The sequence below is a fragment of the Eumetopias jubatus genome, unplaced genomic scaffold (assembly GCF_037043125.1).
Source record: "Eumetopias jubatus isolate StellerSeaLion01/CBP00866 unplaced genomic scaffold, mEumJub1_p1.0 scaffold_2, whole genome shotgun sequence".
Classification (NCBI taxonomy): domain Eukaryota; kingdom Metazoa; phylum Chordata; class Mammalia; order Carnivora; family Otariidae; genus Eumetopias; species Eumetopias jubatus.
Window position 1 is genome coordinate 73,908,217 of NW_028274808.1, and position 18,210 is coordinate 73,926,426.

Consider the following 18,210-nt stretch of genomic DNA (forward strand, 5'->3'; position numbering starts at 1 on the left):
TTCTTGGCTTGCAGATGCCTGCCTTCTCTCAGCACCTTCACATGGTCTTCCCTCTGTGTGAGTTTATATCCAAATAGCCTCTTCTTAGATGGACACCAGTCAGATTGGATTGGGGCCCAATTCAGGGTTGGCAGTGAACCTTATTTACCTCCCTAAATTTCCTATCTCCAAATACAGTCTCCTTCTGAGGAACCAGGGGGCGGGGGGGTACGACTGCAATATATGAAGGGGGGTGGGTACGGTTCAGCCCATAACATGCAGAAAGGGTCATTTAATTGACCTGGGCACAGCTTGGACACTGGGGCTTTTAAAAGCTCCCCAGTGATTTCCAACTTATAACCAACATCAAGAACCACTGCTCTAGGCTTTCTTTGAAGTCACTTCGGCTATAGGAAGTTAAACCAGATGACGTACCATTATAGTGTTTTCTCCACCATTACGCAAACCCAAGAGCCCAGCTAAAAACTGAGACATTCAGCCATCATCTGAATGTTTGTGCCTGCCTAAGATAATACGTGGGCTTCTCCTTTCTCCTTATAATGAAAAAAACATGTATACAGTTCATTCAGGAGTGTTCTGGATCCCTTTGGACAATATTCTCTCCATTGGCACCATGTACAGGATATCCTTTTACTTCAGAATATTAAAAGTTACTTGAAATGACCACTATTTTACTGTTTTGACTTTCAAAAACGGCAATTGCATATGATTTAAGCTAATAATCATTATTATTCCTCATTTGAGAACAAATAAAATAACATGGGCTTTGCAGTTTTAGAACAATCATGTGAAGTACAGAGGGATCATGACTTTAAGTTTGCAAAGGAGGATACTGAGGTGCAGAGAGGATGAGTGACTTCCGCGAGTCTGTATGGCGACCACGTGGCAGATCGGGGACTGGCACCCAAGTCTTTCCAGAGCCCATCAGTGACTTGTTTGGCGCCATCACTTCACTTGAAAGGACAAGGCTGAGGCTAAAACCACACAGGCTCGTTAAGGGCTGAGAGCAATTGGTTTCCCTGATGAACTCAGGCTCCTCCTCTCTGCTGCCCCCTCCGTAAGCCTGGGAGAAAAGGAAAAACCAAGAAAAACTTAGGAAAACTGTAATCAAACTTAAAACCCCCTACATTCGAAACCTCCAATCACTTTCCATGAGCCCAGACATTTTTCCCCCCTAAATGTGCTGTGCAAGGGTTGAAGGCTTTTCCAGATGACCTCATTTGCTGGTTCCAGCTTGCAGCAGGAGAGGATGTACAAGATGCACCGGGGCCATGAGTCCATGCACGTGGAGATGATCTTGATCTTCCTCTGCACCCTGGTCATCGCCCAGATAGTGCTGGTACAGTGGAAACGGAGGCATGGCCGGTCCTACAACGTGAGTTGCCCCCAGGGGCTCTGGAAGCCTGCTCCTATTCCTGCCACATCCCTCCTTTCCTACCGCTTTGAAGGAAATGTTTTGGTCTAAGTCAGTGGTTCTCAACAGGGTGCAGTCTTGCCCCCAGGAGATATTTGGCAACATCTGGAAACATTTTTGATTGTCATGCCTTAGTGGGAGGGGAGAGGGGGATGGGAATTGCTTCTGGCATCTAGTGGGTAGAGGCCACAGATGCCGCTAAACATGCACAGGACAGCTCCTCACGATAAAACGTCAATAGTGACAAGACAAAGAAACCCTGTTTTAAGTAAACCAGTTTTCCTTTAGCATGAACAACTTCTGCCAATGGCCTCAAGAAGGAGGATTAGGAATAGCAGCAGCAAAAGTTTGAGGCTAACTTTGTTTGATTAGCAGTAAACTCTCTTGGCATCGATAGCTGGCGTATCTATGGAAATGTGTTAATGCAAACGTTGCACTGCCCTCAGCAACACAGAGCATGATCCCATGTGCACAGACCAATCCCACTCGAGCATGTCCACTGGAACTTTGCCATTTTGGGGCCTCAGGATCATAGCCGGGGGCCATCTTGGACCTGAGATCTTGCCATCGTAATGTTTCAGCCGTGGCTCTCAAATCTTAAGGGGCATCAGAATCACCTGAGAGGTGAGTCACATTGTTAATCAGATTCCCAGGTCCCACCCCCAAAGTCTCTGATTCAATAGCAGCCCAAGAATTTGCATGTCTAACAAGTTCCCGGGTGGTACTGATGCTCCTGGTCCAAGACCACATTTGAGCACCGGTCATTTAGACTAGAGTATGTTGCAAAGAAAGAAGGTCCTCAATTAACGCTCCACATGGTGCTGGGTCTTGGACTGGTCATTGTATAAGACTTGTCCATGATATACGAAGTGCTGGCTTAGACCAGTATTTTATTGTATTTTATTTTTACCCATAAAACTATTCCCGGTGTAGCACAGGATCTAAAGGAATTCTTTTGAATTCTATATAATGTTTAAGTTTAGACAATTTGTAAATTTTATTTAGAAAGGGAAATCTTGTCTTTTTGTTGTTTAAGCAAACACATTTATTTTCTGTCGTGCCACCATTGTCTTGTCAATTAAAACAAACATCCTCTACATTGCACTTGAACAAACTTATTTTTTTCTTTAAATTTTTTTATTGTTATGTTAATCACCATATATTACATCATTAGTTTTTGATGTAGTGTTCCATGATTCATTGTTTGTGCATAACACCCAGTGCTCCATGTAAAAAGGTGCCCTCTTTAATACCCATCACCAGGCTAACCCATCCCCCCACCCCCTCCCCTGAACAAACTGTTTTTAAAAGAAAAAGGCTAGAATAAAACTTTCATTAGTTATTCACTCATATCAAAGAAAAGCTCCTTAAATATATCTTAACCATGGTTTTCTTATCTGCAAAATGGAAATAACCTAATATACAGAATTTCTGGAGTCCTTAAGTAAGAAGAAAACTGGATTCCTAAGGAAACCATTCGTAGCCCTGTTCCATCAGTCCTTTATAACTGATAATGATCTCTGGATTAGATATTTTAAAACATGGCTCAGTTTCCATGGCAACACAGGTGTAGATGTTACACAGAAAACCCCCCTGCCCTGGAAAGTAAATGCCTCGTGAGCCAACTGACCTCCACTGTGTCCCACTACTCCTCCACCATTTTTATTTGATGATTTTCGAGGTGGCTTCTGCCAAAAAAGAATCTGTCCCTGTCTTGTATTTGGAGAAATTGCCCCTTTGTCAACTCCCTGAAGATGCACATAATGGCACCGGTCGGCGTGGAGCTCGCACACTGGCTCTGCCTAGCCACAGATAGAACTGCCTGTGAGTCAGAGGCCATTTGAAGGACTTGTTGCCTTTGGAGTTTCGAACCCTTGATGACTCAGGCTACACTGTCACCAGGTAGACATCCCTGAGCTTAACAACTGTTGGTTAGCTGGAGTGGTCTTCCCAAATTGTTTCCTGTTGCTCACCGTCACAAGTTGTGCTGCCTGAAATAACTCTCTGGACTTGTTACTTTGGCTGGCACCCCATTCCCTCACCAATAAATGGACTCCCTTAGTCACCCCACTTCCGCTCTCCAAGGTTGCTGTTTCTGTGTTCTTCTGTCACACAGCTCCTCTGTTGTATGGTTACCAAGAGGGGCTCTGTGGTCCTAAGGATCCCCTTGGAGGTGACCAGATGCCTGTGATAGGAGCCTCCCTTAGAGTGATCCTGCCTGGCACTTTAGCAGAACCAGGAGCCTAGGTGACAATACCCACAGTGGTCAAGGACAGATTTGGGGTCATGGTGGCCCTGTTGGGATTCTCCTAGATTAGCTCATAGACGTGACTGGCCTCTAGAATATTTTCCACTTCTTTGCCCATCAGTCCATCTCTATCCCAGAGGAATGGGTGGAGTAGCCCCTTTCCCCTGCATGTCTCTGTTGATAATATTTGGCTCAAGGTGAGAGCCAGCACATGAGGCTGATATTTCTCAGACTGCTGCCTCAAATTTGCCCCATACTTTTCAATTCTTCTTAAGGGTTCACCCAGGCATCAGAACACAGCCCTTTCAGGAACTCTTGGTGGTAGCTGCAACCACTGAATCTGGAAACGGTTTCCAGAGCAACAGCTGATTCCAGCCCTGGTTTCCAGCGTTCTTATTGTACTCCGCGTGAACTGTATCAAAAAAACCTGCGTCTGACATCCTACTCAATTTAACATCTTTGGGATGGAATTTGATATGGTCATGTTTCCACAAATGCTGACCTGAACAGCCTTATCATCCAGGGAGAACCTAACTTTTACACTGTTTCTCTTGGCATCTAAGACTATGTGACACCTCGCAGAGCTACAGAGTGCTTTGAACACGTTTATGAGATTCATGGCTCTTTTTTACAAGGGGCCATATAAGAGAATTTATTTCTATTCAATTTTGTAATCTCCATCAGTATATTAGTAATATATTAATATTTCTAACATGTTAATTATGATTACTATTTATATGTTACTATATATAAAGATTTATATACAAATTACTGTTACTATTATAGTTGTGGTAGTGTGCTTTTTATACACCAAGTTACCTTGGGAGATAATTATTTTTTATTCCCTTTGTGAAATATAGTTCAGAGAGATTAAATAACTTGGTCAAGGTTATATAACTAATTAGTGGCAGAGACTAGAATCCAACCTCCCTAGTTACTTTTTTTCATATCAAGGATAAGCTCCTTAAATATCTCTGAGCCATTTTCCTAATCTGCAAAATGGAAATACTGAAGAAAGGAACCTATTTCCAAAGTTACTGCGATTCAACAACATTTCCCTGTGAGAACTTCTAGCATAGTGACTGATATATAGTGAGGGTTCAGTACCGTTAGTTGACTCTGAATACATTCAAGGGCTATTGATGTATATAACAGTTTTACAAATTTAGTCATACATTGTAAAAGCAGTTTACTAATGAAAGAATCCTTTTCTGAACCCTTTTGTAAAGCTAAAGTGACTACTCAGCTATTAAGGTTCACTCTCTGTTAGGAGATTTCAGTGTATTGTTTTTTTCAAAGCAGTGCACCTGTTTCTCCTGCCTTGCCCCACCCTCTGCCCTGCCATATGCTTTACCTGCAGAGTGTTCCCCAGGCTGATTTTGTGAGCTATATTAATAGCAACCAGAGGCAGTATGGTGAATGGCAGAACACCAGCTTAGGAATTAGAAGACTTCAGCAACTCATTTAACCACAGTGAGCCTCAGGTTCCTGATCTTACAAATGATGAAATTTTTTAAAATAGGAAGGACTTTTGGTTATAGCTCTAACATGTAAAAAGCTTGAAAATCATCATCCCCATCTTATAACAAGAAAAAACTAGATAAACGGAATGTCAGTAAATTTTCTTGGATCGATCAGAGAATTGAGGTCAGTGGGAAAACCACCACTATAAATCTGGAAAGACAGGAGAATGCAGGGAATCACATCTGAGATCTGGTGACTAGGAGCAGAAGTTGTAAGAGCCACACAATGGTAGAAACCCTTAGGGGTAACTTCGAAGAATTGCTGCAAGTGGAGTTTAGAATAGTGTATGAGTGAGAAACTCTTGAGAGCCACAGTGTTAGGGGCTTCCCCCCCCCTTTTTTTTTTTTAGTTTTAGCTCCAGGAACCCCACCAGATTCCCATGGTATAAAGCCAAGAAAAACCCTTGTGCATCTGACAGGGGGAGGGAAAAGTAATTATTCTGAACTAGACCCAGAGTGTTCTCCATAACAAAGACCTACACAGCAATGTAAATCAGAGCCTTCTCCACTGTAGGGGAAGAGAAATTACCCAACTCCGGCCCCCTCTAGCCTTCCTGTCTCCCCTAAAGGGAAAACAAAATATTTAAAGCACTTGTGAAGGTCATGGTGCAGAGAGAGAGACCCATGAAAAGATCAAGACTTAATCACAGAATAATAGAACATTTGCACTGTCCCCATGCCTTACCACCACATCAACAGGTGTCCAGTATAACAGAGCATTATAGCTGAAAGAGCTGCAAGACTCAGATGCTATACGAGAAGGAGTTTTTATGGAAACCAAAAGACAAAGAGGGAGACACAAACAAGAATACTAGTGGAAACTGAAGCCTCTGATACCTACAGCAGACATTAATCACAGCACAACTCCTAGCTAAATTAATACAAAAGACTTATTTATGTCAGTTCTTATTACTCCACACATTATGTCTGCCTTTCAACCAAAATATAAAAGTCATGCTAAAAGGAAAATAAGACACAATCTGAAGAGACAAAGCAAGCATCAGAACCAGACCCAGATATTGCAGATTTGGGAATCATCACACTAGGAATTTAAAATAACTATGGTTAATATGCTAAGAGCTCTAATGGAAAAAGTAGATAACATGCAAGAAGAGATGAGTGATGTAAGCAAAGATGTGGAAACTCTATGAAAAAATAAATGCTGGGGTGTCCGGGTGGCTCAGTTGGTTAAGAGACTGCCTTCAGCTCAGGTCATGATCCCAGGGTCCTGGGATCGAGCCCCACATCTGGCTTCTTGCTCAGCGGGGAGCCTGCTTCTCCCTCTCCATCTCCCTGCTACTCCACCTGCTTGTGCTCTCTCTCTCTCTCTCTCTCTCTGTCAAATCAATGAATAAAAATTCTTTAAAAAAAAAAAATAAATGCTAAAATCAAAAAAGAAAACTGTAACTGAAATGACGAATGCCTTCAGTGGGCCTATTAATAAAGCAGACATGGTTGATGAAAGAATCAGGGACCTTGAAGATAATATTAGTAGGAACTCCCCAAACTGAGATGCAAAGAGAAAAGAAAAGAATTTTTTTTAAAGATTTTTATTTATTTGACAGAGAGAGCACAAGCAGAGGGAGAGAGAGGGAGAAGCAGGCTCCCTGCTGAGCAAGGAGCCTGATGTGGGGCTCGATCCCAGGACCCTGGGATCATGACCCAGGCCAAAGGCAGCCACTTAACTGACTGAGCCACCCAGGCGTCCCAAAAGAAAAGAATTTTAAAAAACAAGAATATTCAAGAACTGCGAAACAGTTCCAAAAAAAAAAACATAATATACACACATTGGAATACCAAAGGAGAATAAAGAAATAATGGAGCTGAGGAAATATTTGAAGTAATAATGGCCAAGAATTGTTGTTTAATTAATGACAGACACCAAACCCTAGACCTAAGAAGCTCAGAGAAGAAGCAGAACAAATACCAATAAATCTATACCGGGACATATCAAATTCCTTCTGCAGAAAGACAAAGAGAAAATTTTAAAACAGGCAGAGGGAAAAAAAGCTTACCTACTGAGGAACAAGGATAAGAATTGCATCAGACTTTTCTTCACCAACCGTATATGCAAGAAGAGAATAGAGTGAAATATTTAAAGTATTGAAAGAAAAACCCCACCAACCTAGAATTCTATATCCAGAGAAATTATCCTTCAAAAGTGGAAGTGAAATACTTTCTCTCGTAGATAAACAAAAGAATGAGGGAATTTATTAATAGTAGACTTGATTGCAAGAAATGTTAAAAGAAGTTCTTCAGAAAGAAGGAAAATTATATAGGTCAGGAACTCAAGTCTACATAAAGAAATGAAAAGTGTCAGAAAAGGAATAAACAAAGATAAAATAAAATCTTTATTTATTCTTAATTGACCAAATAGATAACTATTTGTTCAAAGTAGTAATAGTAACAATGTACAGTTGACCCTTGAACACCAGAAGGGTTCAGAATACTGACCCCCCACATAGCTGAAAATCTGCATATAGCTTTTGACTTCGCAAGAGCTTAACTAAACTACTTATAGCCTACTGTTGACCAGAAGCCTTACCAGTAACGTAAACAGCCCGTTGACACATATTTGGTATGTTATATGCTATATACCGTATTCTTACAATGAAGTAAACTAAAGAAAAGAAAACGTTAAGAAAATCATAAAGAGGAAAAAATACATTTATGGTACAGTACTGTAAAAAATCCACATATAAGTGGACCCACGCAGTTCAAATAGATGTTCTACTGTATTGGGTGATTGTAGTATATGGATAAATGACATGAATGACAGCAGTGTTATAAGAACAATGAGGGAGGAATTGGAATTACTGTGTTATAAGGTACTTGCACTACCAGTTAAACAGAATAGTATAATTTGAGAATGGACTTGCGTTAGTTGTAAATATATATTGCAAACTCTAGGGTAACCCCTAAAACACTTTTAAAAAAATATGTAATTGGAGTTCCTGGGTGGCTCAGTCAGTTAAGCATCCAACTCTTGATTTTGGCTCAGGTCATGATCCCAGGGTCATGAGACTGATCCCCGTGTCTGGCTCCATGGCATGGAGCCTGCTTAAGATTCTCTCTCTCCATCTCCCTCTGCCCCTCCCCACACTTGCATTTTTCTCTCTCTCTCTCTCTCTTAAAAAATACATATACTAAGAGAGGAGAGAAAATGGAATCATAAAATTCTCAAAGCCAGAGAGGCTAAAAACAGGAGGAGGGCAGAGAGGAAAAGAAACAAACAAAAAACTATGCAACAAACAGAAAACAGTTACAAATATGATAGATATTAATCCAGCTATATCAATAATCACTTCAAATGTGAATGGTCTAAATACACCAATTAAAAGACAGAGATTGTCACTGTGAGTAAAAAACAAAACAAACAAACAAAAAAAGAAAACAAGAAAACAAGACCTAATTATATGTTGTTGACAAGAAACTCTTACAAGAATACAGATATAGGTATCAGGGAGAAAAAGGGGGGTTACGTAATGGTAAAAGAGTTGGTTATTTAAAGGACATAACAATTCTTAACATGTATATACCTAACAAGAGAACATTAAGATATACAAGGCAAAAACGGATTGAACTGCAAGAAGAAATTGACAAATCCACTGTTTAGTTGGAAATTTCAACACCCTCCTTCAGTAATGGATAGATCAAGAAGGCAGAAAATTAGTAAGGATAGAGTTGACTGAAAAGCACTGTTCATCAATCTGCATTAATTGACATTTCTAAAATACTTCAACAACAGAAGAGTACACATTCTTCTCAAGCTCACAGAGAACATTCACTAAGATGGACCACATTCAGAGCATAAAACACACCAAAAAATTTTTTAAAGAATTTAAATCATACAAATTATGCTCTCAGACCACAAAAATTAAATTAGAAATCAGTAACAGAAAGATAGCTGGAAAAAATCCTGAAATATTTAGAGAGTAAACAACGCATGAGTCAAAGAGAAGGACTCAAGAGAAACTAAAAAATAATTTTAACTAAGTGAAAACAAAAATACAACATATCAGAATTTGTGGGATGAAGTAAAAGCAGTGCTTAGAGGGAAATTTATAGCATTGAATGCATTTATTAGAAAAGAAGAAAGATCTAAAATCAGTAAATTAAGCATCTACTTTAGGAAACTAAAGAAAGGAGTAATTTAAACTTATAGCGATCAGAGGAAAAAATAATAAAAATTTGGGCAGAAATCAGTTAAATTAAAAACAGGAAGTCAATAGAGAAACATAATCACCTCCAGTTATGCGCCTTATGGCTGGCTCATCCCTTTCCTGGGATCCAATCTCCTTTTCCCCAATATTATGAACAGCCCTATACCCACAAATCTGATCAACTTAAATGAAATAGACTAAGTCTTTGAAAAACACAAACTATACCAAAACTCACACAAGGAGAAATGAATAATTGAATAGGCCTATATCTATTTTTTATCCAGATATAATTGATATATAACACTGCATTAATTTTAGGTGTGCAACTTAATGATTTGATATGATGTGAAATTATTACCACAATAAGTTTAGTTAACATCCATCACCACACAGTTATAATTTTTTGTGTGTGATGAGAACTTGCAAGATTTTCTCTCTTAGCAACTTTCAAATATACAATACATTATTGTTAAGTATAGTCACCATGATGTACATTACATCGCCAAGACTTATTTATCTTATAACTGGAAGTTTGAAGATTTGTACCCTTTGACCACCATCACCCGTTTAATACACCCCACACATCCTGCCTCTGGCCTGTATCTATTTTTAAAAATTGAGTCAAGGCATCTAGATGGCTCAGTCTGTTAAGCATCTGACTCTTGATTTCAGCTCAGGTCATGATCTCAGGGTTGTGAGATCAAGCCCCGCATCAGGCTCTGCACTGGGCATGGAATCTGCTTAAGATTCTCTCTCTCCCTCTCCCCCACCAAACCCTGCTCACACTCTGTCTCACTCTGTCTCTCTAAAAAACAAAAAACTGAGTCAATAATTAATAACTTTCTAAAAAAGAAAGCACCAAGCCCAGATGATTTCAGTGGTGAATTCTGCAAATCGTTTAAGGAAGAATTGATACCAATTCTTTATAATCTTTCAGAAAGTAGAAGTAGAGGGAACACGTCAGAACTCATTCTTTGAGGTCAGCATTACCCTAATACCAAAATCTGACGAAGACATTACAAGAAGGAGAAATTATGCCAATATCTCTCATGAACATAAATGTAAAAATCCTCCACAAAATATGTGCAAATCACATTAAACAATGTATGAAAAGAATTATGCACTATGACCAAGTGGGATTTATTCCAGATATGAAAGGTTGGTTCAACAACTAAAAATGAATTTATGTAATCAATCACATTAAGAAGCTAAAGAAAAAAAATTGTATGATCATTTTAATAGATGTAGAAAAAAGCATTTGACAGGGTCCAGCACTCATTCATATAAAAACTATCAGCAAACTAGAAATAGAGAAGAACTTCCTCAAATTGATAAAGAATATCTATAAAAAATCTACGGCTAACATTACACTTAATGATGAGGAACTGGATGCTTTCCCCTTAAGGAAGAATACAAGAAAGTCTCCTCTCACCACTCTTATTTGAATTGCACTGTAAGTATTAGCTACTGCAATAAGACAGAAAAAGTGGGGCAGATAAAAAGTATACTGCTTGCAGATGACATGACTATGTGGAAAACTCCAAGGAATCAACAACAACAAAAAAACAACCCTGGAACTAACTGATTACAGCAAATTTGTGGGATACAAGGTCAATATACAAAGGTCTATTGCTTTCTTATATACTAGCAATGAACAACTGGAATTTCAAATTAAAACATAATACCATTTACAATAGCACTCAAAAAAAGAAACAGGTATAAACCTGACAAAATATGTATAAGATACATATGTAAAAACTGAGAAGACCTAAAATAAATGGAAAGATAATCCATATTTATGGATTGGAAGATTCAATATTGTTAAGATGTCAGTTCTTCCAAGCTTGATCTATGGGTTCAATACAAGCCCAATCAAAATCATAGCAAGCTATTCTGTGAATATCAACAAACTAAACCTGCAGTTTATATGGAAAGGTAAAAGACCCAGAATAGACAACACAACACTGAAGAAAAACAATGTTGTAGGATTGACACTATCCAACTTCAAGACTTACTGTAAAGCTATAAGTAATCAATACAGTGTGATATTGGTAAAAGAATAGACACATAAATCAATGGAATAGAATAGGGAGCCCATAAATAGACCCACACAAATATAGTCAACTGATCCATGACAAAGGAGCAAAGATAAATCAATGGAGAAAGGATAATCTTTCCAACAAATGGTGCCGGGACAACTGGACACCCATATGCAAAAAAAAAAAAAAATCTAGAACATGTATTTTACTAAAATTAACTCAAAATAGATCACAGATCTAATGTAAAATGCAAAACTATAAACTTCTAGAAGATAACGGGAAACAAAATCTAAGTGAACTTGGGTTTGGTGATGAGTTTTTAGATAGAACACCAAAAGCATGATCTATGAAAGAAAATATTGATAAGTTGGATTTTATTGTAATTAAAAACTGCTCTGTGAGAGATACTGTGAAGAGAATGAAAAGACAAGCCACAGACTGGGAGAAAATAACTGCAAAACAAATATCCATCCCAGGACAGTTACCCCAAATATGCTTAAAACTCAATCCTAAGAAAATAAGTTAAATGGCAAAAGATCTGAAAAGAGAACTCATCAAGGAAATATACAGATGGCAAATAAGCATATAAAAAGCAGTTCATCATGATATGTTATTAGGAAATTGCAAATAATTAAAACAATAATAAGATACTAATACATACCTATTAGAATGACTAGAATCCAAAAATATTGATAATGCCAAATGCTGATGAGGATGCAGAAAGCAGGAAATCTTGGTGGGAATGCAAAATGGTAAAGCCACTTTGGAAGTCAGCTTGGCAGTTTCCCACAAAGCTAAGCATCGTCTTCCTACATGATCCAGCAATCACACTACTAGGTATTTACCCAGCTGAACGGAAAATCTACATTGACACAAAAACCTCCCTGCAAATATTTAATAGGGCCTTTATTCATAATTACCCCAAACCGGAAACAACCAAGAGGTCCTTTAAAATAGGAATAGATAAGCAAATTGTGGTATATCCATACAATGGAATATTAGTCTGCAGTAAAAGGACATAAGCTATCAAGCCATGAAAAGACATGAAAGAATCTTGGTTAAACCAGCTAATAGGAAAAGGCTGCATGCTGTAGGATTCCAATTATATAACATTCTGAAAAATGCAAAGCCATAGATCACTGGCATGATCATAATAAATCGTTGACTATCAATGTTTCAAGGAAGGAAAAGGGAAGAACAAACAAGTGAAATGGGGACTTTGGGGCTGTAAAATTGACCTGCATGATATGGTAATTGTGGATACAAAACTGTATGCGTTTGTCAAATTCCATTGAATAGTACAGCACACAGAGTGGAGGTTAAGACCTGCCGATTTTAAAAAATTCGTTTAAGAGATTAGAGACTCCTCCGTAAATGCGGATGGTAACAGGAGACTCTAACTGCATTACAAATGTAGGAAACAACCTCACTGAAGGGAATTAGTGGGGAAAGGTGCTGCTCTAAGTCCCTCCGGAAATCAGAAGAGTCTGTAAGATTAAGGCAATAGGAATTGCACATGAGCAGGGTACCTCATTGATAAAAGGGTCCTATGAGAGTATGGATTAACAATTCCGATATTGCTCTGTATGTATCCTGGAAGGAAACAATTAAGTAAATAGATGGCAGATGGTGGGAGCCAGGTTACTTAGTATTTATTTACATCTTGAAAGTATTATTTACTATATATAAAATAGTAGTTTCATATTATTTCATGAATAATTTGGATCGTGTATTTCAGAGGTGAGGGGACTAATCCAAAACGCTGAAAACATTTTCAGATTACAGCTTTTAAGAAATATGTCTATCTTCTGAAGTGACCATCTAATTTGTCTTAGATTCTGTTCCATGATCTGTAGGAGCTGTGTCTGTTAGAGCAGCTTATTATAAATACCTAAAGCAAAGGAAACAGGTTATTTAGAAAACAGTTTAAAAGTACAACATTAACTGCTCCTACGTGATGTCAAAAAGTGAAGAGAGAAAGTAGATCAGAAGTGGAAAATTCTTATTTTGTTTGGAATACTACTGAATACCTGGATGTTACCAAATAGTCGCAGTTTTAGTACAATATAGACAGAGCATCTGGATATTTGAATTTTTCTCTTTTCTGATCATAGTGTTGATATGGTGTGGACATGGCAGAACCTTAGAGTTAAATTATTTCTAAATGCTTTTTTTTAAAGCACTTGTTAGCATTTAATGAATCCCCCCCAACATGGCTTCAAGCTACTAGAATGCAGGCGCCCCCGACACCCTTAATTTTCTCCTTTGCTCTTCTACTGAAGAATTTGGCCTTCATGATGACAGGCTGTTTTGGGAGTTTTCCCTTTCCCAAAACTTTGTAGTAGCCTAATCGCACCACATCAATGATAGCAGCAGCTCCAGTCTTGTTTTTGGCGGCATTTACCCGTGTCTGCTCACTGACCAAGGTCCACAGTTTATCAAGGTTGACAGTTGGGCAGAAGCTCTGATTCCTCTTTAAGTGGTAATGTCTCATGCCAACTTTTCCAAAGTAACCTGGGTGATATTTGTCGAAGTTGATCCTGTGGTGATGCATGCCACCAGCATTACCCCGGCCTCCTGGGTGCTTCCGGTGCTTGCCCATGAGGCCGAGGCCGTGGCCGTGGCTCACGTGGCCCCGAAGTTTCTGGGTCTTCCTCAGTCTGGATGGCATGTCGGCAGCCCAGACGGGAAAGCTTTCTAAATGCTTTTTAACAGAATTTTTTTTTAACAGCATTTAATTAAAAAATAAAATCTCACTCAACACCACCCTCTCTACCTTCTTTTTTATATCCTGCTTTCCATATCTGCAGGAAATAGGGGGAAGGTGCCAAAAAAGAATCCTTGTACTTCCCTTCAAATCAAGAGAAGGCCTGGTGACTCCATACACAGAATTTGAGCTTCAGACGCACTGTTAACTAGCCTCAACGTACAGGCAAATAATTTGCCACAGATTGAAATATTGCTCTATTTAAATCAACTTCCTGCCTATTAATAGCTGTGAAACAGTAGAACATATTACTGTACCAGTAAAGCCTTATGCCTGCCTGAGTCTTTTTCATATGAGGCAACACACAAATACATACAGAGTTTCATACATACATAACATTGCAGAATCTCCTTTAAGAATTTAAAGAGCAAAATCAACAGTCTGAATTGATTTGAAGGTAGAAGTAAGAACCAAGTGAATTTCTAATGGCCCTTCCTGTGACAAGATTCCATCTTTTTACTTGTTTGATTTATGTCCACACTCCTTCATTGCCTTTGTACTAATAATAGCGGCAGTATTTCCTGGAGTCATTTATTTACATGATAATTTTCTGCTTACCTCTGGCATCTCCTTGCTCTTTGCTCCATCTCCACCTATGCAAATACACAAAGACACATGGACAAATGGCTGCAAATACTTAGGGATTTGCAGTGCAAAGGAAATAAGCAACACATAACTTCCTCCCTCCTTCTCTGTCTCCCTCTCTCTCTCCTCCCTCCCTCCCTCCCTTTCCCTCTCTCTCTCTTTTATGTTGTGTGATCCATTCATCATTCTGTATAATTAGGCAAATAAAAAGCTATCTTTGTTTTGAACTGATTTGCTATTCTTTTCAGAATCGTTATGTGCCTAGCTTCAAGAAAAAGCATGGTACCTTTGGGCAGCATCTGATTCGTCAGGAAATTCCTCTGCCACAATGTGTGGGTGGGGAGAACATTTGGTGATGTGATCCAGATGCACAGGCTGCCCTTCCCAGGAATGCAGCTGTGTTTTATATGCACATGCCCAGATGGTGACCCCTCTGGCATTATTAATGTGTCCCAGCTGCCAGGCCTCCTCCTTTGCATGCATGCACCTCGATTTCACATATTTTGTGTAGTTATTTATGAGGCACCAAATTCCTACATTTCATATGTGGCAGTTGATATTAAAAAGGAAAAGTTTTAACTGCTCTGGAAATTGATAAAGAATCTTTTAAACTGATATGAAATGTGGCCCTCATTTCAAAATGACCTCTACAATTATTGAATTCATAATGCACGTTTCTGACCTTTCCCCTTACGTGTTGAGAAAATACAGCACTTTAAAGATAGTTAAGAAATTACATATTTGCATTCCTGATATAATGGTTTTTTGCTTTTCTATTATTTCTGATCTCTCGGGCCTATTTTTAAAAAGTACTGTTTGTATACATTTGAACATTGTTATTCACTGCTAATTAAACCCAGGCAACAAGAGAAATTTGGGATCTCCTAGAAATGGGTTGTACTTATAGAATCACAAGGAGAACTAGTATTATAAAAATATAATCCAATCATTGCTCCAAAATATTATAGATTATAATAACTCCATGGATTTGAGGAAATGTATTAGTCTTGTCTATTCTGGCTTATGATCTAAAGTATAAAATATAGGGGCATGGTAGTTTGCTGAATTAAAATGAACTGACTCTTATTATTTTTTAAAAATTCAGGATTTTAATGGGGGAAATGTAAAGATGAATCAAATTGGGTTGTTGTTTTTTTTTTTCAAATTTCTACTTAAATTCTAGTTAGTTAACATACAGTGCAATGTTGGTTTCATGTGTAGAATTCAGTGATTCATCACCTACATACAGTACCCTGAGCTCAAGATGAATCGAACTGTTAAGACAGAAAGATGAAAAATGCAAAAGACAGATAGATGATCAGATTTTGAAAGATGGAGTTCATGTCCATTTTCTTTTTTTAATATCAGAAGTAATGAACTAAAAAAGCCAGAAAACATATCATTTATCATAGATAACTATCTCCAAAATCAGCTATAGGAAATAAATGACCCAAATACTGGTGTGATCTTTTAAGGCACCACACACCTTTACTATCAAGAGCAGAGGGTCACAGTTGCTAGTGCTGAGTGCTAAAGTAGGTCTGTGTTGAGTCTTACTTAGTATGTGGTTTCTGGCCCTCAGGAACAGTCTTCTACTTCTTTACGTAAAGTCTGTCTGTCCTATTTAGATATATATTCATCTTGACTTCATAAATAAAGGTGCTAACTCATGTATTCACTATAACCACACTCACGAGGTAGGGTGGAAAATTAAAGCAATTACAAGCATACCCCAGAGATACAGTGGGTTCGGTTCCAGACTGCCACAATAAAGCAAGTATCGCAAGAGAGCGAGTCCAATGAATTTTTTGGTTTTCCAGGGCATATCATAGCTATGTTCACACTATCCAGTAGTCTATTAAGTGTGTAATAGCCTTACATCTAAAAAAACAATGTACATACCTTAATTAGAAAATATTGCTAAAATATGCTGTCACCTGAGCTTTCAGTGAGTTGTAATCACTGATCACAGATCACCGTAACAAATATAATAATGAAAAGGCCTGAAATGTTGCCAGATTTACCAAAATGTGACACAGAACCACAAAGCGAGCAAATGCTGCTGGAAACATGTTGGACGCAGGATTGCCACAAACCTTCCATTTGTAGGAACACAGTATCTGCGAAGCTTGATGAAAGGAGGCATGTCTGCATCTGACTAATTCAGGCCAGAGTAAAGAATACTCTTCCCTGAAAGTCCTGCCTGGAATTTGAAAACAAAAAAAGGAGGTTACAGGGATATTTTCTCCCACAAACTCTCCAGATAGTCCCCTCAGATTGGTTCCATGTGTAATTTTGTTCAAGTGCATATGTTCAGTAACAACCCTAGTGTTCTCCCAAAGATTTAGGGCAACTCTCAAAAGACTTCAGATCAGGTCGTTTATGGGGATGAAGCAATAAAAAAATGAAAAACCTCAGAAATGTCTTCTTATTTGATGTGGAAAGAGGAATGGCTGTGGCCTTTTCTTTTTCATGGACATCTTGAAGTCTTATCACATAATTTTGGTTCTTGACCTTAAGGCTATTACAACCGAGACCTTATTAAAGGACCCAAAAATATATCCAGAGGCTTTTTTTTTTTCTAAGCTGCCTCCTTTTATCACAAAGATGAAGAACGTAATAAAAATAATAAAAGATTTTAAAAAATGACATCAGTCTTTGTTCTACTCATATGACAAATGTATGAAATGCATGCTCTAACAACTCCTTCCACATTCACGGGCAGCCATAATTAACCAATCATGGTACTCTTTACACCAGGCCCCGGGGTTCAGAATCCTCCGCAGCAGAGCATTGCCCGGTGCCACCACCAACGAACGTCTGCTCCTGAGACAAACCCTCTTTGCCATCTCCCTCTTATGTTGGTGCTGAGCAAATCATAGGCGCTTAGTCTGCATGTGATCAAACATAAAAGATCTTAGGTTTTGGCTATTGTTTAAACCTAGCTGCTTTTCACAAGAGAGGTGATAGCTGGTATTCAGCCTGATCTAAGGAATGGGTGTGTCACTGTGGTGACCATATCAAGTTGACCCACGAGCCAGGAGCTCAGTCCCTCCTGTTTCTGCCACATGGGATTGGGGCCAGCCAACTTAACCCTCTGAAGGCCGCTCGCACTCAGGTCAGTGGTACAGGCTGCAAGGAGTTACACACAGATGAACAGGAAAGAGTCTGCTCCACATCTTGGCTTGCCTGGAAGAGGCACCAGTAACCTAAAAAGGAAAGGCCAGAAACAAAAAGATGGGCTGCATATCGAATAGTCCGGGGGGTGAGGCGGTCCCACAGTTGGGACTCCAGGGTTAACCCTGCAGGATGCACTGGGGTAGCAGGCAAAAGAGGTCCCAGAAGCTGCTGTGACGTCACTTCCTCCTTTGACATCACTGTGCATTTGTACATGTGCCCATGATAGAAAAAAACAGCCGCTTGGCTCCCTGTATTACATACTGTTTCCAGAGCACTTTCCCATCTGTGATG

General features: G+C 38.9%; 2 protein-coding genes and 1 pseudogene across 2 annotated transcripts in view; 1 reads left to right on the forward strand and 2 right to left on the reverse strand.

Moving 5' to 3' along the window:
- The window catches only part of RNF175 (ring finger protein 175), a 46,036-nt gene that overhangs the window by 10,301 nt on the left and 17,525 nt on the right, over positions 1-18,210 (forward strand). The window contains exon 3 of the mRNA XM_028104379.2: positions 1,234-1,375. Within this exon, the coding sequence (XP_027960180.1) occupies positions 1,234-1,375 (142 nt within the window). The remainder of the gene's footprint in view (positions 1-1,233; positions 1,376-18,210) is intronic.
- Positions 671-16,929, reverse strand: LOC114210157 (uncharacterized). The gene is made up of 3 exons (XM_088021019.1): positions 16,836-16,929; positions 14,713-14,747; positions 671-1,063 (listed from the first exon to the last, which is right to left on the reverse strand). The coding sequence occupies exons 1-3, from the start codon at positions 16,891-16,893 to the stop codon at positions 812-814; spliced, it is 345 nt and encodes a 114-aa protein (XP_087877145.1). The 5' UTR covers positions 16,894-16,929; the 3' UTR covers positions 671-811.
- LOC148164849 (large ribosomal subunit protein uL15 pseudogene) lies at positions 13,606-14,058 on the reverse strand (annotated as a pseudogene).

Bases quoted from the DNA above. Each gene is read 5' to 3' on its own strand.
- LOC114210157 (XM_088021019.1), bottom strand. From the start codon at position 16,893: ATGCAGACATGCCTCCTTTCATCAAGCTTCGCAGATACTGTGTTCCTA. The intron at 14,748-16,835 runs GTTTGTGGCAAT...GTATTTGCATAG, and splicing joins TGTGTTCCTACAAATGGAAG to GTGGAGATGGAGCAAAGAGC. The intron at 1,064-14,712 runs GTAAGCAGAAAA...CTTTTCTCCCAG, and splicing joins AGAGCAAGGAGATGCCAGAG to GCTTACGGAGGGGGCAGCAG.